General features: G+C 41.4%; 2 protein-coding genes across 3 annotated transcripts; one reads left to right on the top strand and one right to left on the bottom strand.

Annotated features, from left to right (window-relative positions):
* The first annotated feature begins 830 nt into the window (after window positions 1–830).
* LOC311492663 (monocarboxylate transporter 13) lies at window positions 831–6,684 on the top strand. Of its 2 annotated transcripts, XM_084550997.1 has the most exons (5): window positions 831–1,250; window positions 1,611–1,864; window positions 1,948–2,091; window positions 2,934–3,716; window positions 5,010–6,684. In XM_084550997.1, the coding sequence occupies exons 2-5, from the start codon at window positions 1,663–1,665 to the stop codon at window positions 5,189–5,191; spliced, it is 1,311 nt and encodes a 436-aa protein (XP_084407123.1). In that variant the 5' UTR covers window positions 831–1,250; window positions 1,611–1,662; the 3' UTR covers window positions 5,192–6,684. The 2 variants fall into 2 exon arrangements, with proteins under 2 accessions (XP_084407123.1, XP_084407124.1); XM_084550998.1 differs by lacking the exon at window positions 831–1,250 and having other exon boundaries at window positions 1,568–1,864.
* A 620-nt stretch (window positions 6,685–7,304) lies between these two features.
* gldc (glycine dehydrogenase (decarboxylating)) lies at window positions 7,305–25,769 on the bottom strand. Its single transcript, XM_084550996.1, has 25 exons — window positions 25,304–25,769; window positions 25,110–25,188; window positions 22,232–22,367; window positions 21,665–21,829; window positions 21,449–21,526; window positions 21,130–21,277; window positions 20,622–20,818; window positions 20,089–20,185; window positions 19,835–19,940; window positions 19,247–19,386; window positions 18,140–18,220; window positions 17,936–18,033; window positions 17,565–17,649; window positions 17,420–17,461; window positions 17,101–17,243; window positions 16,059–16,134; window positions 14,144–14,269; window positions 13,773–13,922; window positions 13,020–13,132; window positions 12,132–12,273; window positions 11,539–11,650; window positions 11,357–11,452; window positions 9,643–9,815; window positions 9,458–9,538; window positions 7,305–8,167 (listed from the first exon to the last, which is right to left on the bottom strand). Exons 1-25 carry the CDS (start codon window positions 25,592–25,594, stop codon window positions 8,027–8,029), a joined length of 3,096 nt encoding a protein of 1,031 aa, XP_084407122.1. The 5' UTR covers window positions 25,595–25,769; the 3' UTR covers window positions 7,305–8,026.
* Between the last annotated feature and the right edge of the window lie 55 nt (window positions 25,770–25,824).

Here is a 25,824-nt window from a genome sequence, read left to right on the forward strand (position 1 = left end):
AATTCTAATTAACATCTTTCCTTAACTCTGAAATCATTTTGAGTAAATCAGATCTGACATCCAAGCATGTCAACTATTTCATGCCATTGCAGAGATATGTAGGTTAAGCTGTCCTCCACATACCACTGTAGTGTAGAAGAAACCATTTTTAACCTCTTCAGCCGCTTACAGACTGCAGCTTGTGCCAACCAGAACTGATTATGCAACTTCAGTAACTGGAGATGAGGGACTAAGGGGGACAAGCCTTAACTTTTAATGTCAAGCTTTAGTGACTGAGAGGTACACTGTGTATTACAGACTGTATTAAAGTGAATAATATATAAGAATAAATATGATGATAGCTAATTAAAAATTAGATCTTGTAGCACCAGTGGTAAATTTCACTGCTATTATAAGTTGTCATTATATTATTATTATAAGTCATCTAACTTTACTTTGTGGTCCACAGCTACAGATGAGTGACTTATTGTACTTTTATATTCCTGAAAATATTTATGGGACATGAAAACAGATTAAATGTTTTGTTTTATTTTTTACACACACACACACAAAAAATGTGAAATGCAATGTTTAAATTATCATATTTTCAGTGTCTTATGTTTTTATTAAGAATACAATTCATTCATTCATTTTAGAATATAGTTAGTATTTTTATTTTCATGTGTTCCTGGTGTAAACAGACTTGTATAGCTACTGGCTGAAAACCAATGAAAATACTATCTATTAATAGACTTGGAGAAAAGGTCAGCAGGACATTTGTACGTCATTATATTAATAAATAAACAATTCGCTCTTTCTCCATCATATGTTTAAGCTAGCCAGATATGTTGAAACTTCACCCGATGTTTTAATAATTAAAAAGCCATTAACAGATCGAACGGAATGCTACACTTTATTTTGAAATCCGGATGTTGTGTGCGCTGCGGATTAGCTTTAGCTTCGTCAAACGCTGGGACGTCTCCGCGGTGAAAATCAAACTCGCTGATGATGGTAATAGCTCGCAGCTGTTTGGACTAGTGCCAGAGGCTGTGTGTAGTAACACATTTCTTCAAAACATGTGAAGAAAACGCGCGGTTAAATGGCATGCATCATTTCAATGGGTTACCTGAAACGACCGGATAACAGCTCACTGCAATTCCGAAGCCGGCTGGGTTTGACAGCGCTGATGCCGCTTCGCTTCACCGCAGTACAAAGGGAAATATTTGTAGAGGATATCTCGACGACACACGGGGGGCTGTGACTGGAAAGAAGTAAGCTTAAAATGAATTTTACTTATTTCTTTGTGTTTAAAACTCTGTATGTTAGCCGTAAAGTTTAAGTGTTCTCGCCCGTTTAAAAGCCTTGAGCTGAGTGGAACCAAAACTTACACATTAAACCACTAGAAAACAAAAAATGTAGCCAGGTTGGTGAGACTTGTTTTGAATTGGTTCATTTCAGTGCACTGAGCATTAGAAATTGTGTTCAGTCTCTCATATAAATAGATTGCCCCAATAATTTTTTTTCTTCATTAAACATAAAATAGTATTTGTATGTACATATGTGTGTGTATTTTGCATGTTCATTCATGAGCTGTGTCTACATTGGAGATTTATCAGTTTGTTGCATAACAGCATTTCAGCAGCACAGGCAGGAGAGCAGCAGCCCGCAGAGAAACTAGGGAGCATGAAGTCCAGAGGAGCCAGACCTCCTGATGGGGGCTACGGCTGGGTGGTGGTCACGTCGGCGTTTTTCATCATGGGCCTTACTGCTGCGGTCCTCAAGAACTTCGGTATCTTCTTCCTGGACATCCAGACTCACTTCGGCGTCCTGACCAGCACCACCTCCTGGGTCACCTCCACAACAATTGCCATGTTTCACTTGGGAGGTAAAGATGTGGTTTCCTGCTTCAAGTTCTTTCAGCTGCATTTTAACCTCGGTATGTTTTTACAGTGCCGTTTTCATCCGCAGCTCCGGCAGCCAGTGTGCTGACCATACAGTTTTCTCAGAGGGTGGTCATCGTAATCGGAGGACTCCTCACTTCCTTGGGGATGATGCTGGCTTCTCTTGACCTCAGTCTTCCCTGGCTCTACATCAGCCTGGGCATCCTGCAAGGTAGCGCTCTCGAGATGGACTCTGAAAACATTACTAACTCTGAACCACACGCCCTTTTTTTTTTTTCCGAATGAATAAACAAAACCTGAGTAAAGGGGTGTGGGTTTGGTTTTGGGGTCTTACTTCTGTCTCTACCCAGCTGGCCTCATACGGATGTGTCCCTCCATATGAGCTGGGTTCTGCTCAAGGTTTCTTCCTGTTAAAAGGGAGTTTTTCCTTGCCACGGTCACCCACTCTGGGAGTTTCAGGCCGGCTTTTGAGCATCTTGAGACAATTTGTATTGTTATTGACATTGTATAAATAAAATTGCATTGAATTGATACTCACTTAAGGGTATCCTGATCTTGTCAAAGGAGTTACTAGAGTTTGTAAGTGAAAATATAATTGTTTCAAGCTTGATGGGATTTAGGATCTCTTTGAGATTATATTATGAATTTAATCTATTTTGTGAAATCCACAGAGTCTATGTTCATAAAATGAGGCATCTGACCCATTTTTATCATTGGGAACTGCTGCAAATGGTAGAGAGAGGTTCAAGGTTTAGGTTCAACCTTTATACCATGCCACTGGGATCTGAATAGATTTTTGAATATCAGCTACATACTCAGGAAAAGAAATTTACGTTGCAATAAATCATGTCTGGCGTACGAGGAACAGCACATGAGATCAAGGATATGGTTCTATTAATAATGAATGATTCATTTAAAAATAATCCTGAATATTTGTGCTGCCCTTGTGCAGGTGTTGCTTGACATAAAAATATTTGTCTGGGTGGCTTGAATGTCACCACTGCAATATTAGAAGAGAAGCCAAGGTTGATGGTTCCCTTCTTCCTTCTCCAGGAACAGGCATGTCCTTCTCATGGATCCCTGCCAACAGCATGGTGAGCCACTACTTTGTACGATGGCGTCCCATCGCCTACGCCATCGCCAGCTCAGGGGAGTGCGTCTTCTCCATCATGTTCAGTCCCTTCTTCCAGTGGCTCATGGAGAAGTACACTTGGCAAGGTGCCTTGCTCATTATCGGAGGCCTTCAGCTCAACCTGTGTGTGTGCGGTGCACTCATGAGACCTCTGGAGTCAACCCATTGTCCAGCACAGGAAACCAAAGACGGCCTAGAAGGAGATGCTGCTGAGCTGCTACCAAAGAGGAAGCTTATCTTCCCATTCTCTCTCATGAGAAAACCTGAATTTTTCCTCTACATCGTGTTCGCCATCATTGCTGCGGCAGGTTTTTTCATCCCGCCTCTCTTTCTGGTGCCTTTGGCCAACAGTCTGGGGATAGATGAGTACTGGCCTGCCTCAATCCTCTCCGTCCTGGCGTTAGCTGACCTGGCTGGGAGGCTGATCTGTGGGTGGATAGCTAACATGAGGCTGTTTAGAAACCTGCAGCTGCTCACCATGGTGGCCACTCTGCTCGGGGTGGTGCTCCTGCTGCTTCCCATCAGCCACAACTACTGGGCCATCCTGTTCTTTGCCTCGCTCTACGGTTTCCTGTTCGGCTGCGTGGTGGCCATTCATGTCACCTCCATTGTGGACATTGTGACCCTGGAGGGATTCGACAGCGGGCTGGGGCTTTTCATGCTGTTCAGAAGCATCGGAGGCTTCATCGGTCCACCTACTGCAGGTAAGAGAAAATGTTTTGGCAGGTGAACGTACAGCCACACATTGTATAGAAGCACCCACATATAAGACAGTATTATTTCACTCATAGCAGTATTCAGTAGTTTGGGGAATATAAACATGAATTCATTTGTTTTATTTTGCAAGATTACATCTGTCCAGTAAAATAAGGTGGACAAAGGAAAGAGATTTATATAAACCAACAATTAAAATTAGGAAGCTGCTGCATGCAGGAAGGAATTTCACATCAGTTTATTAGAATCACTGTTTCCCAGTGACTAATGTAGTAGTAGTAAGTTCTTCACCTGCCCGTGCAGTCTGATTGTTGATTCAGATCAGCAAATATGTGACTAAAAGAAGAATATGTCTTGATATTTGAAGTTGGAGTTCAGTTTCTCGCTCTGAGGTTGTAGTGCACAAAAGAATAGAACGGCAGGTTTGAAATCAGCAGGTTTTGCAGACTTAAAGAAACAGGTTTAGCACCCCATGTGGCAGTGAATAAACCCTGAATATTGTTGACATTATCATACAATACTGAGTTGGTGATGTGCATAGTGCTTGAGATGCTGTTAGCTGGAATAACGTTGTCAGAGTCTGGACAAAAACCCCGTGACTCTGCTGCATGTGGTTAAAAAAACTGACACTGGCACCACATCAAAGACACCTCCGTTTTAAGAACCAGATCAAGATCATAACGGATCTTTTCTCCAGACTCAAATAGCATTGAATGTTTTGATGGAGAAATGTACTGTCACCATGAAAAGGCCATAAACTTTTTTTTTTTTTTGAGCATGTCCCTGCAGACGTTTTGAACAGTCTTCCATTTTTTTTACTCCCCAATTAGCAAATACCATCATGCTAACCCTGTACACTAAAGTAGGCTGGTGACCAACATTAAACCTGTTCCATCCAGTTAGTACAGTCATTGTAAGCATGTTTGCATTTAGCTCAAGTAAAATCTCAGAGCTGCTAGCATGGCTGTGAACATCTCTTTAAGAGCAGTTTGTTGTTATCTTAAATGGTTTAATGTGTGCAGTGTGTTTAAGTAGTTTCTCAAGAAGGATTAACTGGTCTTGTCCAGTAATAATTTATACATTTATAAATAATTGTTTTAATTTGTTATCATAGCACATCCTGTGGTGCACTTATTTTACTCCAAAAACAGTCATGTCACTGTCACAGTGGCAAAGACAAAGGTATAGTATTGTGTGCTTTTGTATTTTTAATCCATGAATGTAGACTGAAGAAGCACAAACATCTCCAGTTAATTTACTGATGCTCTGCGATCCTTGGACAGGCTGGCTGGTGGACCAGACAGAGGACTACAGCACTGCCTTCCATTTCTCAGGCCTCTGCCTGGTTTCATCGGCCGTGTTTGTGGTCCTGGTCGACCGCCTGATTCAGAAGAGAAAAGCAGCAGAAGCTGAAGTTCATCTGAGTGTACCACGGGAGGACTGGGAACCGGCGGCTGTCATGTGAGGCACAGTTACATAAGAGTTCCTACCTGAGCTCGAGGTACCAGGAAGACTGTTACTTGCTTTAGTGTTTGATCTCAAGTCAGCTGCTGCCTGATATGACCCACGTTAACTTGTTGAGGTTACTGAGTGCAAACAGATTTTTTATTGTTATTATTATTATTATTATTGTCTTCTGGAGGGAAAATGTCCTGTAGATTTTTAAGTGTTTTTAGTCCACTTTTGCCTTATGTCTGGACAAAAGTTTTTATAATGCCCCCTTGCTCTTGAAGCAAGTTGCATTTCAGTTTTATGCACCACCAGAGCAGTAATTCATGCAGGCCAGACTCACATTTCCAGATTTTACATTTAGAATTGTGTGTTCAAATTCTAAAACCCTGCAGAGGTCCATGTGCAGCCTGCTTCTCTTTGCAGGTCCTTAAGGAACTTGTGGTGCGAATCCTTCAAATCGTGTTGAAGTTGTTTTTTAGCAGACTTTGCACAAACAAGTAAAGCATGAATTTGTGTGGCAGTTTTGATGCACAGGATGATTTACAGCAACTGAATAATGAGCTGTAAATAGTAGCAAACTACATGGCCCACAGCTCTGTAGGTTGGAGAAATAAGTCATTTTTTACACAAGAGGTTTTTATTGGATTTGCTGAGGGCAAATAAGATTTTGACGATGTTTAAAGACCCAAAGTATTTTGGAAAAAGTAAGTTTTCTTATTTGGCTTTCTTTAAAGCTTTAGGACTCCTGCAGGGCTCTTGATCCCCCATGTAGGTCAAGCTACTATTTCTTCAATCAGAAGTTCCAACTCAACAGTTTTGTTCTGAACTGATGAGACGTGTGTTTACATGCCCTGTAACATCAATCAGAATAGAACCATTTTTTGACATGCACAAAGCGGTGCCCGCTGTAGAGCATTGAATCTGCTGGAAATAAAACGGAAATCATTTTTTTTCCCTCAACACTTAATTCAGTATATAAACTGAGATGAACCCGTGTTTCTTTTCAAACACTTTTTTAAACGACTTGTTTTCATGTTTCTGTTGGCTCAAGCATTTCAGGTTCTTAGGCACTAATATTCTCTTGTTAGATGGACTATCAGTGGTAAATAACAAAAAGTCATGATGTAGTACTGCTGGTCAAATCAATTCAATTCAAGTAATTTTGAAGGTTTGGTCATTTTTAAACATATCATCTTTTAAAGATGTCTAGAGATTCAAGTACTTTTCGTGGTTACTGTGGAGCTGTGTAGTCGCACACCCTGTTGCCTGCTGCACATCCTTTTCTACTTGAGGACATTCAAAACTATTTCAAGTTCAGGTCACTGCTGCACTTTTTTACAAATTCATATTCACTCTTTAGTTTTATCTGATTGTGTGAATGCAACATTTTAAGAAATAAACCGCTGTACCGATAATGGTGTCAAACGTCTGTACTCGTAAGTCGCCCAGATTTTTACCTACCATCAGCTTTCCCAGTCTAAAAGAAAATCCCAGCATGCACAGGATGAGGACAATTGTTGTGGATTTTGGCAATGTATTGTACAGCATGTACTGTACAAATTGCTCTGATGTTGCAATAAGTTATGTAACCTGACGCTCAAAACTTCAGCTGCTTTTTCCACAGATAAGGAATCTATCGGAGTGAAAGAGCCGAGAACAGGCTGGCTCCTGGTTCACAGATGTGAAGCTGTTTTTCTTGAATGTCTGTGGGTTTTAACATGTTGTTCAGACATTGATATGTTTGTTTGTTTAATGACTGACCAATGGGCCAGAACCCAATTACAGTGTATTCTGTTTAGTCGCTTGGGACAAAAGAGAATTAAGTAAATCCTCACGGTTGAGAAGCTGCAACTGGGGAATGACTTCAATGTTTAAGTAACTGAAAATAATTGTATCTGGTTGCAATTTTTCTGAACGCCAAGTCCAAAAGATTTAGACCTACAGAAGTTTAAAAAAAGCAAATACTGCACTTAATAAGGACACTTTTGATTGATTTGTTCAGTATGAGGCCAGTTTAGAGCAGCTATAAATTAACTTCGGGTGCAGTGCAGTTCTAAAAAATGATCAAAGTAACTCCTTGTTCATCTGTAGAGCTGCCTTCATACAAAACACTGTACACACTTAAAGACAAAAAAAAAAATGTTTAATACAGACATTTTTTTCTACAGACAAGTTTAGATTAGAAAACAATTTAAAATTAAGACCATCATTATCTACTTGGTCAACAAATGTCACAACACAAATAATAGAACAAGAACTAGAACTTTAAGGAATTTGAAAAAAGCGGAAAAGTCAAGGCGGCTATTTTACACAATAGAGGCACAGAGGGTTTTTATTTTAATATGGTGGGTTACGTAGTGGCTTCTGTGTTGAAGGGTGTGCTTATTTTGCAAACGTGGAAAAGCAAAAAGTCACACATTTGGTCCAGTTAAATAGTTCAAGTTGGGGACGAAACGCGACCCCAGCTTCACTCAACCCAGTCCCAATGTCCACCTCACAGACTCTTTGACACCCATCATACCAGCGATGCCACTGAGCTGTTCCACTCTTGCAGGCTGTATATGCTTTATGCTCTACAGCACTGGTTTTGAAACACGGAGGGCATTATGATAAGTCTTAGCTGACTGCATCAATCATGCTTAAATACACGCTGTTATGCCAGGTCATTTTTCTCAGTTTTGTTAAACTACATTTTAAGTATGAGCGTCACACTTGACTGGGGAAGGAAGTGCCTCTGTCACAGCTAACGATTATTGTTTACTCACATTTACACGGCGCTCACAAATTTGTAAATCTGCAAGGTTTAAGGGTTTTGAGATGGACTTTGGGACTGAGCCACAGAGTGTTTTTAAGAGGAGGCTCTTTTCTCCTCATACGGAGACTCGTAGACCTCCATAGGTGGGCAGGTGCACACGAGGTGCTGGTCGCCATAGATGTCATCGATCCTGGAGATGCTCGGCCAGAATTTGGTCTCGGGGCGTATGAAGGGCTGTGAAGATAGAAGAAAGGGAGAGCAAACCCGTCAGAAAAAAAATATCCTTTTCCTAATGAGTTGGACTATGTTGTACATTACCATCTTAAATAAATCACCTTTTATGTTCTTTTCTGCCTTGTTTAACAAAAATATCTAACCTTTTAGATGTAAAATTTTATTTACTATTTCACTATTATGAAGTGTGAACTATTATAATAATAATACATTTTATTTAAAAAAGCGCTTTTCAAGATACTCAAAGACACTTTACATAAAAAAACATCAAATCAGTAAAACAATGTGAAATAGAACACTAAAAACACAATAGACTGAGCTAAACATTAAAAGCAATTTTAAAAAGGTGTGTTTTTGTCAGAGATTTGAAGGTAGGAAGGTCGGTACAGTCGCGATGTGTTTGGGGAGAGAGTTCCAGAGGGAGGGGGCAGCTGCAGAGAAGGCTCTGTCGCCCCAGGTTCTACAACTATTAAACTTAATGAAGTGAAGTAGTTGTAGATACATTTTTTGTTTTTTCCCCTTTTAATGCAAACGGAATCCACAACGCAACAAAGAGGGCAATGAAAGAGAAAATGAAATCCGTATTCAAGCAGAACCATAAATAATATCTTAAGCTATAGTGAATTACAATGGACATTTAGCTGCTGTTTATAGACAGACTGTAATCTTACATAGCAAGATATATTTCCACAACGCTGTGTCCAACTAAAATGTGAAGAATCACAAGGTTTTGACCTGGCTTCCAAATTCACAAGTATCTGTGGGATGATCCACAGAGGCCCCTCCCCTCAACCCATAGGACCCAAATGCCCCCACGAACAACATTCTGTTTCCAGACACCACAGGACACCCTCAGAAGGCCCATGTCCATTCTCTGATGAGTCACAACTGTTTTGGAGGCACAAGGGAGACCTACACAATATTAGGCAGGTGGTCATAATGTTATACCTGATCGTTGTATATAGCGTCAGTAACAATACAAACTGTCTCAGACACTTTACAAAACCCGTCCTGAAACCCCCAGAGTAAAGGCTCATTTAAGGTACTCATTTAGGGCCAATTTAGAATCATCAATGAACCTAACTAGCATGTCTTTGGACAGTGGGAGGAAGCTGGAGTACCCATCAACTGAAAGAAATAAGTCGTCTATAATTGAATAGAAATAAAAAGCCTACTGCATGTTTTAATTTTCACCACTAGATGGCGATTATGACCATGATTTTCTTATTCAAAGCCTCTTTGGCTGGACAGAGAAGTTGAAGTGGAAACTGTCCACCCCTTGACACTCACCAAGGGGAACGCAGCAAACTCTCTGGAGTAGGGTCTGTCCCAGTTGGAGGAAGAGACACATGCCAAAGAGTGGGGGGCCATCTGCACATAAACACACACACACACACACATGTGAGGACCAGTACATGATAGGCTTTGTCTTTGTCTCACATCATACAAATAGTCAAATCAAGGCAGCACTGTACCTTGAGCGGGTTGATGCGGGAGTCCATCCTTCCCTCCTCGATGTCTGCAATCTCCTGTCGGATACCAAGGAGAGCGTCACAGAAACGGTCCATCTCAGCCTTGTCCTCCGACTCCGTGGGCTCAATCATAAGAGTACCGGCCACTGGCCACGACATGGTGGGTGCATGGAAACCTGACACCAGCACACACATGAAAAACACCCCAAATCATAAACTTATTTCCATTTAATTATTTTTAAGAATGCCTTTCCTGCTATTCTAATGATGTTTTTGTCAGTTGTACTGACTGGGGAAAAAAAGTGGATGCCATGACAGGTACTCTAAAGTGAAGCCAAAGCAGATAGAGCGCCACCTGGTGGCTGGCTGCAGTATAGTACCTCCTTCATATTATGGGACTTGGGCCAAACTGAAACACTAGTACACATCAAATTAAAAAAACAATGAAAGATGGTTTCTGTCACTTTAGGTAGTTAATATAATGCTGATTTGTGTTTGAAATGAAACTTCTCCGTAAAATGGACACTTAGTTATTTGACAACCACTCTGTGAAGCGGTCCTGTAGGACCCTAAAGAGTTGGTGTAAACAAAATGTTTAAAAAATTACACTAAGTCTACTGTATAATCCAACATTTCTTTGTAACTGGTGGAAGTAGGATGCAGTATTAATCAAAGACACAGACTCTAGTATCCCTGGGATAATAGAGTCAGTTTGACCAATAGAAGGAAGTTGAAATGCATCGTCCATATGTTACTATAGTCTATGGTTTTACTATGCATGCCGGTGTCCATGTGCAGCCCCTCATCTGTGACTGGCTAGACCTCACAGTGCTCTTCAGTGGTTCACCGCCTGTAATTGGTCCTAGTTCCTGCAGCACTCCAGATGGATTGGTGTGGTAGCATCCCATCAGAGGCATCATCGTGCTCAGGCACACTGTTTAAATGTCACGCTGGTGTCAATTTGTTTGGTGACTGGTTTGGTGTGAGTAGTTCACTCTAGTTCACTGTGTTGAGCTGTGTTTGAATATTTTGTTTGCTATGTGCTTGTTGTTGTTGTTCAAGCATTAACTTAATTGCTTCCAAAGTGACTGTTTAGGAATTAGAGGTGGTACAATTTCAGATTTTTTTTTTTAAAGTTGACTATTGTGTGATAAAAGTCAAGTTGACACTGACACTAATGACGTCAATAATAACACAGTAGAAAGTAATGCTTTGAACAATGACATCTATATTTGTGACCTGAATATATACGCAGAGAACAGACAGCTCATACACTACGTACTATGTGCTGCAGATATGTGGAGCCTATATAAATCAGAGCCATCAATAGCATTTAATAGTACTCCACAGCATGTTGTAGGATGGAATAGTGTAGCCAGGCTAAAAAAAAAAGATGCAGTGTCTTTGGAGAAATCTCATGCCACAGCAGTGAAGTCGACAAACCGACTTGTCGACTACTCGGTACAACCTCTATGAGGCCGCAAGTCGAGTACCTGCTAGTCACAGTGTTCCTAAGAGCTGGGCCTCACATTTAGACATTTTCACTCTTGATGGTTGGTTGTTGTATAGACCCATTTAGGAACATGGAGTTGGTCTGTTGCTTTTGGATTTGGTTAAGGAGTAAGGATTTCTTTCAAGACTTTTGTTTCAGAACACTGTAGCAAATGCAGCGTAGTTTCTGTCCCAGTTACAGAGGGGTGAAGATGATTCAGCCTACCGTAATCCTGCAGCCTCTTGGCCACATCGACAGCCTCGATATTGGCCGTCTTTTTGAATGGCCTCACATCCAGAATGAACTCGTGGGCAACAAAACCTGTTCAGACAAAAGTATAACGTCTTTTAAGTCTCTGGAAACCTACCGAGTACATCAACACAACAGGGACAGAAACCAGGCTTTACCTTTCCTGCCTCGGAACAGGACTTTATAGTGACTCTCCAGCCTCTTGGCCATGTAGTTGGCATTGAGGATAGCGACTTCTGTAGCGTGCAGCAGTCCTTTGGATCCCATCATCTAAACACAACATAGGAGTAATGTCAGAAGTTATACTCAATCTTTTTGGTTTATATAAGATTTAAGACACATTCTGACATCAATTACTGTATATGCAGAAAGTAACATCCCATTTTTACATCACTGGCTGAGAGGTGTTTCTAAAGACGTCCAAGTAACATTTTAAATTATACAATTGTACAATCATGTCTCCATTTGCTGATAAATGTCAATATGACATTTATTTACTACCAACAGAGATCCTGACCTTCCTTACAAGACAGTTTGTCACAAATTCACACTTTAGTTCATGTGACTCTGACATAAAGGTCATGTGACAGCCAGATGACTTTAACAGCTCCTATCTAACAATAACTGGGCCCACAAAGGGTTAAAAGGCCTTGGAATTATTTTTACAACTTAAAGTAGGTCAGAGGGTCTCCATCACACACTCAAGAAGCTAATCTTTTTACAAACTTTGACGTAGCTGATTTGTGCTGACCTTGATGTAAGCCCAAGAGATCGGTAGGATGGCGCTGGAGCCCCAGGGAGCGGCGCTGATGGTGCCCAGTGAGCTGCTGCTGTTGACCGACTGCATGGGGACCACAGGATGGCTTGGCAGGAAGGGAGCGAGGTGGGCCTTCCTGATGAGGAGGAGATGAATGTCATGAGAACACATGGTGAAGTTCAGAGTTTAAAGGCCCTAAAAAAACCTTTTCTTGCTTTTGCAACATTTGCTCATTATCTTATTAGAGCAAACCACGCCCGGCCTAGATGAAAAGATTTATAGCTTTTGTCATCTCTACGCCACATGCCTAAGATTGCAATGCTGTCCTCACCTGCCTGTACATTATTAACATGCGGACATTATTTTACTGACAGTTTGGACTTGACCTTAAAACCAACGTGCTGAACTTTTGTCTCCGTCCTTCTGGCAGTGAGAGTAATTGCACAAAAACTGTTGACACGTGCATACACCACATGCCTAAGGCACTGAGGGTCTAAAGTCTTTAGACCCTCAGTGCCCTCTCTTTTAGCAACTAGGAAAGGCTGGGCATCGGTGTTTGTTTCATAGAACCTCGGTTACATTCATAACTTGTTTTTCCACCATAGTCTTCTCCACACTCCTCAATGCTGAAGTTCTGTCAATACAGAAATCAGATTTAAAACTGATTTACTAGGCATTGCTTAGTTTAATCAGCACTGTGCTCACTTATTTGCCAAGGCCTCAAATGTAATGGGCATTAACCAATATGTAAAAGTCCTGCACTATAGCTTTATCTTTAATAATGATGCATTTAATACTGAACGTTTTGATACACATAATAATTTCCCAGTTTCTGCTTTTGTCAACTGAATCTTGCATTTCATCGTTTACATTCTGACTTACACTCCAATTGGCCCCATGCCGGGTCCTCCTCCACCGTGAGGGATGCAGAAGGTTTTGTGCAGATTCAAGTGAGACACGTCCGAGCCGTAATCTCCAGGACGACACAAACCCACCTGGGAGACAGAACAAGAAAGAAAACCATGCCGGTGAGCTGCCAGTAGCTGCCAAAATCCCTAAATTTACCAATCATTGTTAGATTCTTTTCCCATTTGGACTGAGACCTACCTCTTAGTCCAAAATTTGGATTTGCATGTTCTCCCTGTGCCTGTGTGGGTTTTCTCTGGCTTCCTTCCACTTTCCAAATACATGCTTGTTAGGTTAATTGGTGAATCATTAGCCTTAGGTGTGCATGCGAGCGTGAGTGGTTGTTTATCTCTTAAATTAGCCCTGTGATAGACTGGTGACCTGTCCAGGGTGCACCCTGCCTCTTGCCTAATGGCAGCTAGGATAGGCTCCAAAAAATCTAGATAAAATCTTATATGTTATGTTATGAATAAAAACTGACTGCAGAGGAGGAGCTCTACATGATAGGGGCAGAGAGAGGGCAGGGTCTCTAGGTCTGTCAGGGATTGGTGGAGGTATGTCTGGCGTAAACTCTATCATCTGCATTGTGCAGAGACCAAAGGTTACCCATTTACAGTGCAATAACACACTTCTATAAACCTTTTTACTATCCTATTGTTCTTCTGATCTCAATAGTACTTCCCAATAGCGTGCAGATTTTTGCACTGTGAAAAACATTCTTTTTCTCACCTGGGCATTCATGTTGGCACCATCCAGGTACACCTGGCCACCATTTTTGTGAATAAGGTCACATATGTCTCCGATGTGCTCCTCAAACACGCCAAATGTGGAGGGATAGGTGACCATCATGGCTGCCAGGCTCGCCTTGTGTTTGTCCACCTGGATCAAATTAAAGGATTTAGGAAACACCATCATTAATAAGAGTATGTTATGCTAGGCTCACACACACACACACACACACACAAACATCCATTATGGTCACTAAGGAGCAAAGGCATGACTGACTTGTGAAGGATCAAGCTCCAAAAGATTGGATCCAACAAACTCATCTATTAATGCCTTCTAAATTTCCCAGCATTATCCATCAGTCCAGCCCTCACCATGGCCTTGAGGTGTGGCAGGTCTATGTTTCCATCCTTGTCCACCTCCACCACCTGTACCTTCATGCCTGCCATCTGAGCGCTAGCTGGGTTGGTGCCATGGGCTGACTTGGGGATTAGACAGACCTGGAGGAACAGGAAAAATGCCAGTGTGTCAGGGTGGATTGTAGTGGATTAACATAAATTACCCAAATAAACTACCCTCTGGTGTTCCCTCCCTGGTATTTCAACAGTGATTAAAAAAAAAAAAAGGTCATGCAAGAAAAGCATATTAGAAGATTTTGATCAAAGCCAAAGGATTCATGAGAAATAAGTGAAACAAGAGGCTTCCAGCGATTATTAGAATCCATCTCCTTCAGCAGGCTTTACCTAAAAATCCTAAAAGAAACTAAACAAAGCCATGGAGGGACGCCTAAATACAAAAGAATCAAAAACAAGCAATGACTTGACTTTTCAAATGAAGTTAATACAGTTACAGTTAATAAATCCTGCACGAATGATTAAACAGGTCATTATTAAGGAGCAGGGCTTTTAAGGACACAGTGTGAAAAGGTACTGCTGCTCTTTTAGGTTGAATTTTGACCAGGTCACCATCCTCCTCCGGCACTAATGTGTAACCTGCCTGCAGGCCACTAATTGATTTTATCCCTTATTAGGGTGACAGTTCTGACATTTTGCAACTTGGTCACACAAGGAAACTGGGGCATTTAGATCTGTGGGTGGGCCAACGCTGACATACGACTGACTGTCGCTCCAGTGACTTCCAGTCTGTCAAATATGGAATCTTGAAAGCAAGTAGCCTGTAGTCAGATCGCAGCGTTTTTCAGCCCCTTTGTTTGCTCAAACGGTTGTCACTTTGGACCTTGACTGTTTCCAGAGAGCAGGCCACTATCTAAGGAGTCAGAGTCAGCCAGTCTTTAATCTGAGGGGATGTCTTATCTCCCCTTGTCCTCAAGCTACTGCCAATCAGCATGTCATGATACTGAAAGAATTTCTAACAAGGACACCTAAAACATATCAGTCTGTGATGGCAAAGCGACCCGTTTTAACTGGCGGACAATAAACTTCCACTGATATGGGTCACAGAGGACGACAAAGATCATTAGTGTATAAGCCACACAGTTTAAGTAGGAATCAGTCAGTCAGCATAACTGTAAAGAGACTACTGGTTATAAATCATAGCTGCCTGTCAGCCACTCTGGTGATAACAACAGCACGTGTTACATCTAAGAATAACACAATTATTGCTTTTTGAAGCAATTTCATCTGGAATTAGATTTGAACGTCAGCTGTGGCATCACATTTTCAATTTATGTTGATTTCTGGGAGCACGTGAATTGGTCAGTGTAAATCTTTATTCAATAATATGTATGATTAATGAAGGAAACGTGATGTCTGACAGATGTCTGTGCATTGAATGTTCAGCAGCAGTCAGGAGATGATTAACTTATCTGAGCAAAGAGGCAGCTACCCTAGCTCTGGGTAAAGGCAACAGAATCCCCCTGACAGCACACTATTTCATACATATATTCTTGGGTGTTAAACTTGTCCAAAACAAGACCTCTACGTCTGTACACATTATTTAGTCTTTCAGCAAAGACAGCTGTTGGCTTCATTATTTAGCACACAGATCTAAGTGGTGTCCGTCTCCCATCACCTCTTGACAACTGTATTTTCCAGTTGTCAAAATATTCTTTTCTTTCAATTGTGGGCCTTCATATGGCTCTGGCAATAACCTTCCTGTCTCTTCTTTGTGTGCAGGGCAGATAATCTGTAGAGTTCATTCAATTAATCCGTGTTTGGAGAAGAATCACATCACTGATTATTCTTAAGTCTTATTAAGTCCATTTCACGCTGACTTTGGTGTGACTGCAGTGCAGGTTGACGTTTCTTCTCTCTACAGGAGCAAACTTACACTTCTTGACCTCTCCCCCTTTGAGTTCAGATAGGCTTTTATGGCAGCCAGTCCAGCATACTCTCCCTGGGCACCACTGGAAAACAAGGCAAACACACAGTGGTCAGGTATCTCATAGACATCCTCACCTCACCACAGTCCAAAGACCGGTCTACACACATAACCAAAAGAGGAGAGAAAGATGGGCTCAAAAGTTAGCTTCATGATAACTCTCTTGGCCAATGCAGCGTGGTGTGTGTTATTCATGTACCCAGGGCTGCTGATAAGTGCTGACTGTAACAGTGTTACATTTCTGCTCAAATCTGAAATGTGAAGCATCTAGTTCCATATGACCACTGGATACGGACCTAAACCAGTTACACTTCACTTCAAACATGGCCTCTCAAAGCTGAAGATTTCTATATACTAACAAGAACAAAAATTAAATTATTAATCAGATATTGATAAAATATGATAAAACTCAACTGACTGCATTATTCAAAAACAAAGATCATGATTATGCCATCATTATCTGGCCTTATACAAGTCCAGAAAACGTATTCTCATTATTCTCACTATTCAGAAATTAAATTTGTTACATAGTGCTTTTTAGTGGCTTCAAGGCTTCTTGAGAACAGAACGGAAAACAAGACTAAGGAACAGTGATGGCTCTGTGACGGCGTACTTACAGACAGAAATACTCATGTCAAACCTAACATGATCAGTGTTTGCCATACTCTTATTTATCACATTAGCACTAAAAGCAAAGGACTTCAGTCTGATGCGAATGCCATTCGTATTAAGGGTATTTAGAATAATAAATATTAATAAAATGGAACATGCATATGTCTGCATCGAAGTTCAAGGCTATCCAGCTGTATACATGCAAGATATTTTTGTTGAGACCAAGACAGTGGACTGACTGCCTAAATCTCACAGATCACCCGTATTACTTCATGAACTAAGAGCTAGACATGTTCAATGCTAGGTAGTAAGTTCATAATAGGTTAGTGTTGTAAAGCAGCATTTTTAAGCAGACCTATACTGTTAAATGAGACTCCACCTGTTTGGCTGGAAGGAGATCTTGTCATAGCCTGTCACCTCACAGAGATCCTTTTCCAGCTGCCTGAAAAGTTTCTGGTAGCCTTCTGCCTGATCCAGCGGCACAAACGGGTGGATGTTGGCAAACTCCTTCCAGGTGATGGGCTAAAGGAGGACACAGCAGTTAAAAAGAAAAGGGAAAAGCAGCTTAATGAGAAATTCAGCAGAGGAAGTTGCTCAGTCGTGATGGAGATGGTTTGAAAGTGCTATACTAAAGGCCGAGAGGCATGACTAAACCAATCCACTGGACAAGCTACTTCCACTTTTTCTGATTTACTCACCATGAGTTCTGATGAACTGTTTAGCTTCATGGTGCAGGAGCCCTGAAGAGGAAAACAACATTTTTCTACAGTATTCCTCTACATATGGCATGGTGTGAATTTCAGCTGCTTGTAAATATGAGCTTTGACTTCAGTTAGGACTGACCAGTGGTATCATGCTGTGCACCAAGGAGATGTCCTTATTCTCCAGGCGCTTCATGTATCGCACAATGTTGGTCTCAGAGTGGTAACTGAAGAAAAAGGGCAACCAGGCACAGATAACAAATATGCCACTATATTAAAGCCAAACGATAACCTTACTAGATGCCTGAGTAGAAAAGTTGAGTTAGCACTTTTTCAAGCATGTCTCAAAGATTATGTCAAAGAAGAAACTGAGGACATAGACACTAGCAGGCCAGATACCAGATTGTCTTTATGACACTAATAAAGATAATATGTTCCACATTTAGAAACCAAGAGAGATGCCGGTGGTGCCTTAACAGATAAGAAAATCCTTGATTTATCCCACAAACCAACCTGTTGAAGACTTGATGTGCCAGGTACTTGCTTGTCCTCTTGAAAGGACTTCCCATGATCCCTTTCACCCGCTCTCCCATCTTTTCAGCAATCAGCTCCTGGAGATTTCAAATCAAAGCCAGTGATGCTTTACTTTTCACGGTCAGAGCTGTACAACCACGAGGCAAGCATGGTGTAAAAAAATGACTGTAAGCGTCAACGTACAGCTGAAGATTCACAGCCAAAGACCCACAGCAAGTCATCCAAGTCCCTCTCAGTCACCGTCTCATCCAGAGAGACACCCAGCTATTGAATGAGCAGCAGGAAAAAAGACATTTAAAATCATTAAACATGACATAAAGTACAAGAAGGTGAGGAGATGTGACATTTTTTTTTTTTCCTTCTTCTTCTAATCTCTGGAAGACAAATTAACTATTTTTTTTGAAGCGCACACATAGCTTCACATAACTGGAGTTTTGTTTTGCAGTAACAATGCTGGTAGGAACTGGAGAAAGCTGCTGAATTATCTGGGAAATCAGCAAAAGCATCAGTCTATGTGCAGCTGGTTTTACAGATGTACAGCCCAGAGCCCATCTTAGGGTTTCATTTGTTTGACTTACACATGCAACACTTCACTGCCTCCATGGAAGCTCAACCATGCCACAGAGTAAGTTAAACATTACACGGTTTATTCTGTGTTATCTAAGAATGGACATTTTTAAATCCCTGACCATGGTTAGTAGGGTTGTAAAGCAGACCCAGTTAATGGAATTCAATTGCCTGTAAATTAAAGGTAGATTTACCACCATGTTTGGTAGCATCTGGATAAAAACTGGCACAGAAAGCCAAAGACATTCTGGATGTATTATGGCCCCAGAATTAGTTTTTACCTGCACAGTAAATAAAAGTTCTCAAGACAGAGTTTCTTCAACTTCCATCTCCTTAAATTTTTTTTTTAAGGTTTGTTATATTTGCAGCTTTTGTTTAATTCTTCTGTAGTTCTGTAGAAACATAACTTTTTAACTAATGAATCTGCCCTTACGAATATTACATTTGTACTGACAAAGATCATTTTTAAAAGATATTTTTTAGCTATTAACTCGTCTCTTTTATTCATCACATTTTATTCTATTTGTGTCTTGTTATCCTAGTATTTCATCATCTAATTTAGTTTATGTTCCATGTCAATTGGCACTGCTAGAAATTTTGAAAAGCACTGCAGGCAAATTGTGAGCTTTTGACTGTTAACGGTTTTGGGATCCAAAGGCTCATCAAATCCTCGACGACTGAACCACTACTGCAGTGCTTTCAAAGAACATTTTTAATCCTCACCACTCCCTCAGTGTAGACTCGCAGATTTATCTCCCTCTGCACCGCTCTCTCCAAAATGTCTTTGGCAGCCACGCTACAGTTAATCTTCAATGTGTCAAAGAACATGTCACTCTGCAGCCGGTGACCCGCTCTCTTCAGACCTGAAACAAAGAAACGAGTGTTTGTTTAGGGTGGGTAAATGGTAAATGGCCTTGTTATTATATAGCACTTTTCTACCTATTGGTAGTCAAAGCGCTTTACAGTCACAGACACATCCACCCATTTGCTCACACAATCACACACACATTCATACACCAGTGCCACGCACTGGGAGCAACTGGGGGTTCAGTGTCTTGCTCAAGGACACTTCGGCATGTTTTACACCTTGCATGATCCACCAATATGACACACTGAGTCCCATAGTGTGTAAGATGTAGGCACAGTTAACAACACCATATCTTTCCTCTATTGTTCCTCCCAATTATTGGATGTTAAGTTCAGGAAAAAGATGGACAATCACTACTGTTGCACAAAAAAAACAAAAATATTGGCATAAATGGCTCATTTATGGCTCCAGATGGTTCATCAAATAAAACATGGGGAATGTACCTTCAGCAAGAATCAAGGCAGCATTGTGTGTCCTCTCTGCAATGTGTTTAAGTCCCTGAGGACCATGATACAGAGTGTACATAGCAGCCATGTTGGCCAGCAGAGCCTGGGAAACAATTTGTGTCAAAGAGAAAACAAAGAGTTAACTTGCAAACGAACAGAAAAGAACATTTCAGCCAGTTAAGTGGTGAAATGAAGGGACACACACATATTCCTTTACCAAACATATAAAGAGAATGTGGCCCTGGTCATACCTGCGCAGTGCAGATGTTGCTCGTTGCCTTGTCTCTGCGGATGTGTTGCTCTCGGGTCTGCAGTGCGAGGCGATACACTTCCTTGCCTGCAGCATCCCTGAATCATTAAAATATCTTTTAAGAATTCCTTCCCAGTTTCCTCCCATGGTTATCATTTACACCGATCAGGCATAACATTATGACCACTGACAGTAGAAGTAAATAACATTGACCATCTTGTCAATGTTATTTACTTTTAGGCAGTCAATCCACTGTACTTACAATTCAATGTTCTGCTGGGAACCTTTTGGACCCGTCATTCATGTGGATGTTACTTAGACATGTAGCACCCACCTAGACCAGACCAGACACCCCCACCCCATAGCAATGACACTCCAATGACATTCTCTGATGAGTCACAACTGTTTTGGAGGCACAAGGGAGACCTACACAATATTAGGACGGTGGTCATAATGTTATGCCTGATCGGTGTATATTTGGAAATACAATAAGCAATTTTGAGTTACCAGGTGAAAAAAATTGTCATTTCTCACCTGGTGACTCCAACCATTCTTCCTGGCATCATCCGGACCAGGTTGTCTTTGACAGCGAAGAAGGCAGCGTGAGGGCCACCATAGCAGAGAGGAACTCCAAACCTCTGGGAGCTGCCCAGAGCAATATCAACGCCAAACTCTCCTGGGGGGCGCAGTATGCAGAGGGCTAGCAGGTCAGTGGCACAGCAAGCCAGGGCCTGGACGGTCAAAAAGAGAGTAAAATTAACCAAGTCATTGTTGTTTCCTCACAAAAAGATAATTCTTCTGACTATTCTGTACTATTTTGCAGCTACCGCGCATTCCTAACCCCAACCAGTGTAATGTGGCAAATCCATCAACTGTGCACAAGCCCATTCTTCTACCTAAATCAACAGCTGTATTATCAGTATAAAACTTTATGTCCAACCCCTTTCTAGGCGTACTTGAGACATTTAGACATTCGATTCTAGATTTGCCCTCATATTATTCAAAGCATTCTTGTTGGTTTTAGTGGTTACAGCCCCCTTACCCCTCCTTTGTGTGCCCGGTCTACAAGAGAGGTGAAGTCTTCCACTCTGCCATCGGTGTCTGGATACTGGAAGAGCACACCACTCACATCTTTCCCACTGAAGTCCATCTCATGAGGTAACTTCAGCACCGTATTTACCCCAATGTAGCTGCAACACAACAATCAGTATAAGAAATGCAGACACATAACAGTGCACAGTAGCACCTCAAACACTAAAGTTAGCAATAAAATATGTTTAGACTTTCCTGTTCACCTACTGGATTTATTTGTATAAATCATTTATCATTCATTAATCTTGTGTCCATACAGTAATACATACTTGGCTCTGGTCTGCACCACAGCAATGGTCTGGGGATGGCAGCGTGGGTCAATGAAGAAGGTTCTTCTTTTGTTTTGTCTATGAGAAGTAAAGAAAAATAACTGAGAACTATTTGACTCAGTCTTGTCAGGCAACACAATACTCCTGACTTTTTACTGCTATGCATTTAAAGTGCATGCGTTGCCCTTATTTAATGAAATATCTATATGTTAATACCTGTGGCAGAGCTGCATGGCCTCAGCAGCAGCCGTTCCCTCATCAAGCAGGGAGGCGTTGGCCACCGGCATGCCTGTGATGTCACAGATCATGGTCTGGTAGTTGAGGAGAGACTCCAAGCGACCCTGAGAGACCTCAGGCTGGTAAGGCGTGTACTGAGTCACCCTGCAGACAAAAGCAATACAAATGAATAAACAAAGCCACTTTGGGCATGAGGACAGTAGCACATAGTGGACAGTATTCAAGGAAGTGAGACAGCACAGTGGAATGCAGTGTACGCCTCCTCTGACCCCATGGGTTTGGAAAAAGCATGGGCTGGGATGGTTGATTTGAGTCAAAGAAAACCTTGTTGAGCAGAAAAGCAGGAGAGAGGCACATCATCAGTTCTCACGCGAGTCATTGAGTGAACTCAAATCACAAGACTTCCAATTAAAGGCACGTTACACTGCACCACAGCAATCAAGCTTCAGATGAGAAACACAAACTTCTGAATCCACATAATTAGTTTTCAGTGACAGCGTTACAGCAAAGGTGTCTCCAGACAGCAGGACTCCTAGGGACACTCACCAGCCTGCATTCTCCAGGAGATTCCGCTGGATGGGTGGCGGCACAGAGCAGTTGTAGTAACCCATGCCAATGTAGGACCTCCACACTTTGTTCTTCGATGCTATCTTCTGTAGAGTCTCCAGGACTTCGTTCTCGCCTGTATAATATTTAAAGTGAGACTATTTAACTTTTGCTAAACACCAGTTACCTTGTCACCAGTTCTATTATCCTGCACAATAACAGGATAATGAACTGGTAATAAGAGTGGAATTCATCTAAAACTTGCTAACATTAGCCACATTGAATGATGCTTCATGGTGGAGATGAAAACAGACCATATACAGTAAAATTGATCTAGCTTTCTGGGTGACACTACAAATCAGTCAACAGATATTCTTTATAACAATAAATTATTACCAGATCTTTGTCTTTAAGGGATGAAATAGGCTAATATTCCAATTCAAAGTTAACTTTTTCATCTCCTTCTCCTTTGATTTGTAGAAAATGTTCCAAATACAGTATATTACAATATAAAATTACATATTTATGGCCAACCTTGAACTATAAAAAAATAAGCAATGATGAGACTCAAGATAGCTCAGAGGATCTGATGGATAGCACCATGTCTCTCATGTGAGACACTGTCTATATACTTAACAGGATGAAAAGAATCAGTGTGGCATGCAATCCATCAGAAGTGGTCAGGCGGTCTAAATAAAGTTAAATCAGCTAAATCAACGTAATAAAATAATTTACTCAAATGTGAATATTCACTACTTATCTAGCTGTAATGCTGTAATACTGTTTTCTAATGTTTTATGGAGCTAACTAATCAAAATAAATTTATAGACAACATTCAAAATACAGTTAGTCTTTTCAAATAAGATTGAGAATATACAGCAAAAAATAATAATAAAAAAAAAAATGTATCAGTAAGGGTAAATAACTAACAAAGAACTAACATTACACATTTGTGTCCATGTCACTTGAAAGACACCTCATCCCATCAGAGGACAAACCCATATAGTTTGTTTCCTGATGTTATTTAGCCTCATCCCCCAGTGCTGGAGGGGAGCTCTGCCAGTGTACAACCAGCCTCTGAGATTCCTCTGGCCTTCCTGGCTGCCTAGCAACTCCAAGGAATGGACAATACCGCCCATCTAAACCCAGAGCCCTGACTACTCCTGCTTTTTGGAAAAGAAAGACACCTCTAGTCCTTGGTGGTAAGAGGAGACTGTAGCCTGTATAAAAGTGCATTTTTGCAATGTCCTTGAGAAGCAAACGAGCATGTTTAACACTGCAAGAATATTTGGAGGTTTTGAGTTTCAGTACAAAATATATATGATCAATAGGTTAAGGTTGATCTGTTGGTGTATTTCCCTGTGTGTGAATGTGAGTGCGTTTTAGTCAGAAGGACTGGTTTCCCATGGTCCCAGTGTTCTGCAGGGCAGCAAAAAAAGCCGGATTCAGAACCATCCAGGAGGTCTATTGTTAAAGAGAGAATCCCTCGCTGGCTTAGCAAACCAAAGCCCTCCAAAGCTGAACAAGCAGAAAACCAGCATGGCCTCCATTTCGTTCCTTCAGCACGGCCTGTTGAATTATGAAACCTGACAGAGTCAGAGGAAGGGCCAACACAAGGGGAGCTCAGACTGGCAAGGTGATAGTACCTGAGCATTACTGCCCTCTTACTTCTGCAATAGATTTTTTTTTTTTTTACAATATCTCTCTGGTATTAAACAAGCTGAATGTATTCTACTAAACAATCTGTGTGCATGACAGGGTAATTAAAGAGCCTGCAGAAGAATCAAATCAGCATTTATTACCAGTGCACAGTGTCATAATCTATCAAGGATATGTTGTGAGAAGATTAAATTTGGAGCCGACTAGTAACATACACATTCTGTAACTAGGCTTTGACGACTTCTACATGTTTATATGCATCAAAAATGCAATAGAAAATGCTATTTTCATGTATAGCTTGTGAGATGTGCTGCTATTCATTGTGTGACAGGAATAGTTTATGTTCTGAGACCATGTTAAGCAAATAAACAAGTATTCTGCAGATAATGAAAGTAATGATTAGCAGACTCATGCTGATTTTAGCCTGCTACTGTAAATGAATAAAGCTGCTGAAGAGTTAGCTTCCCACATAATAACATAAAAGAGTTTGATGCAACAAACATCACGTTAATTGCTTTGGATGTTTTCATTTGACAATAGTGCCAGTTAATACTGCGGTGTGGATTACATAGTATTTGCACATGTGCACACTCACTAGTGACAGCCCCAGTTTAGCTTAAAGAAAGGTATATAGGATTTGATCAATCTATTTCATTGTTCTTCAATCAACCAAAACGAACAGAGGCTGTGGATCTGCTGCTGAAATGGATAAAAGGAGAAGAAGAAGAAAAAAATAAATAAATAAATAAACATCTAATGCAAAACATACCGAAGTCCCCTTATTAGGAAGCCCTTCGGCTGTGATGTAATGTGAGCGCTGTAACCAGATTGAACTGGACTTGGGACCGGAGCTCAAGGCTTAACTTTACACTCCAGTTGCCATCCTATGAGCATCGGCTTCCCAACAGGAGATTGGTGCCGCTCGCCGAGTTTCGCAAAAACAACTCCAAATATGTTCAAAGGAAGACTTAACAGGGAGAGCTCACAATAGAGGTGGCAACCTACATTTCAGCCACTCACTCGGCTTCATTCACCGCCCGCTAGAAATGTGGGAAAACCCTCCCCGTGGAAAATAGCTGAGGATGAGTGCCCATTTTATGTGATATTTAGCGTTTTTAAATAAAGATGGAAACTAGACACGTTGCTTCAGCATCGTGGCCGTGAACGCACCACGTAGAGTAAACATGAATAACAATAACTGAAATGAAGCCAAACTTACAGATTGGATCATCCATTCTCATACTCCGCTGCATACGGATGGAGTCAGGAACTGTGTTTTCGATCAACTGGTCGACTGACTGTGGAAAAATATAAATAAAATACTGAATATTAACCAAATATTTCCACGCGGGTTCATTAAAATAAAATTTGCGCCCATTTTGAAGGAAGGGGAAGTTGCGCTGTGAGTCTCACCTCGAGTCCCAGAACATCCAGCATTTCTCTCTTCTCCCTCTCACCTGGACCGATGTGCCTCTCTGCAAAGTCATCGTGTCTGGGTAATATTCTCTCGATCTGTCTGGAGGAGGCGGCTGCAGAGGTCCTCACACCCCGGGCTGCTGCTGTTGTTAGGGACGCACAACTGTCTGGGATCCTGCGCGGAAGTTTCCAAACCACGCGGCTCTTGTCACTCAGATGCCTGCACGGTGCGCTGGGATTCACCGACTTGGCCAGGAAGATCCCCCAGGATTTGGCGCAGCTCTGCATCTCTAAATCACTGTGCGTGTCAAGTCTGTAGAAGCTTGGTGAGACCTTTTCCCTCCCTTCGCTCAGCGGAGTTATCCCTCCACTGAGACGGACGCGATCCCTGCAGGAGACTCTGCCAACTCCTTCAAACTGCAGAGTTTATACCACTGCCCAGTTGCACAAGAGCGAGCCAATCAGAGCTGAGACGCGGCGTGACGTAGCGACGAGCCCCGATGAAACAGCTGCTACGC

Source organism: Chelon labrosus (assembly GCF_963514085.1).
Source record: "Chelon labrosus genome assembly, chromosome: 9".
NCBI classification, from domain to species: Eukaryota; Metazoa; Chordata; class Actinopteri; order Mugiliformes; family Mugilidae; genus Chelon; species Chelon labrosus.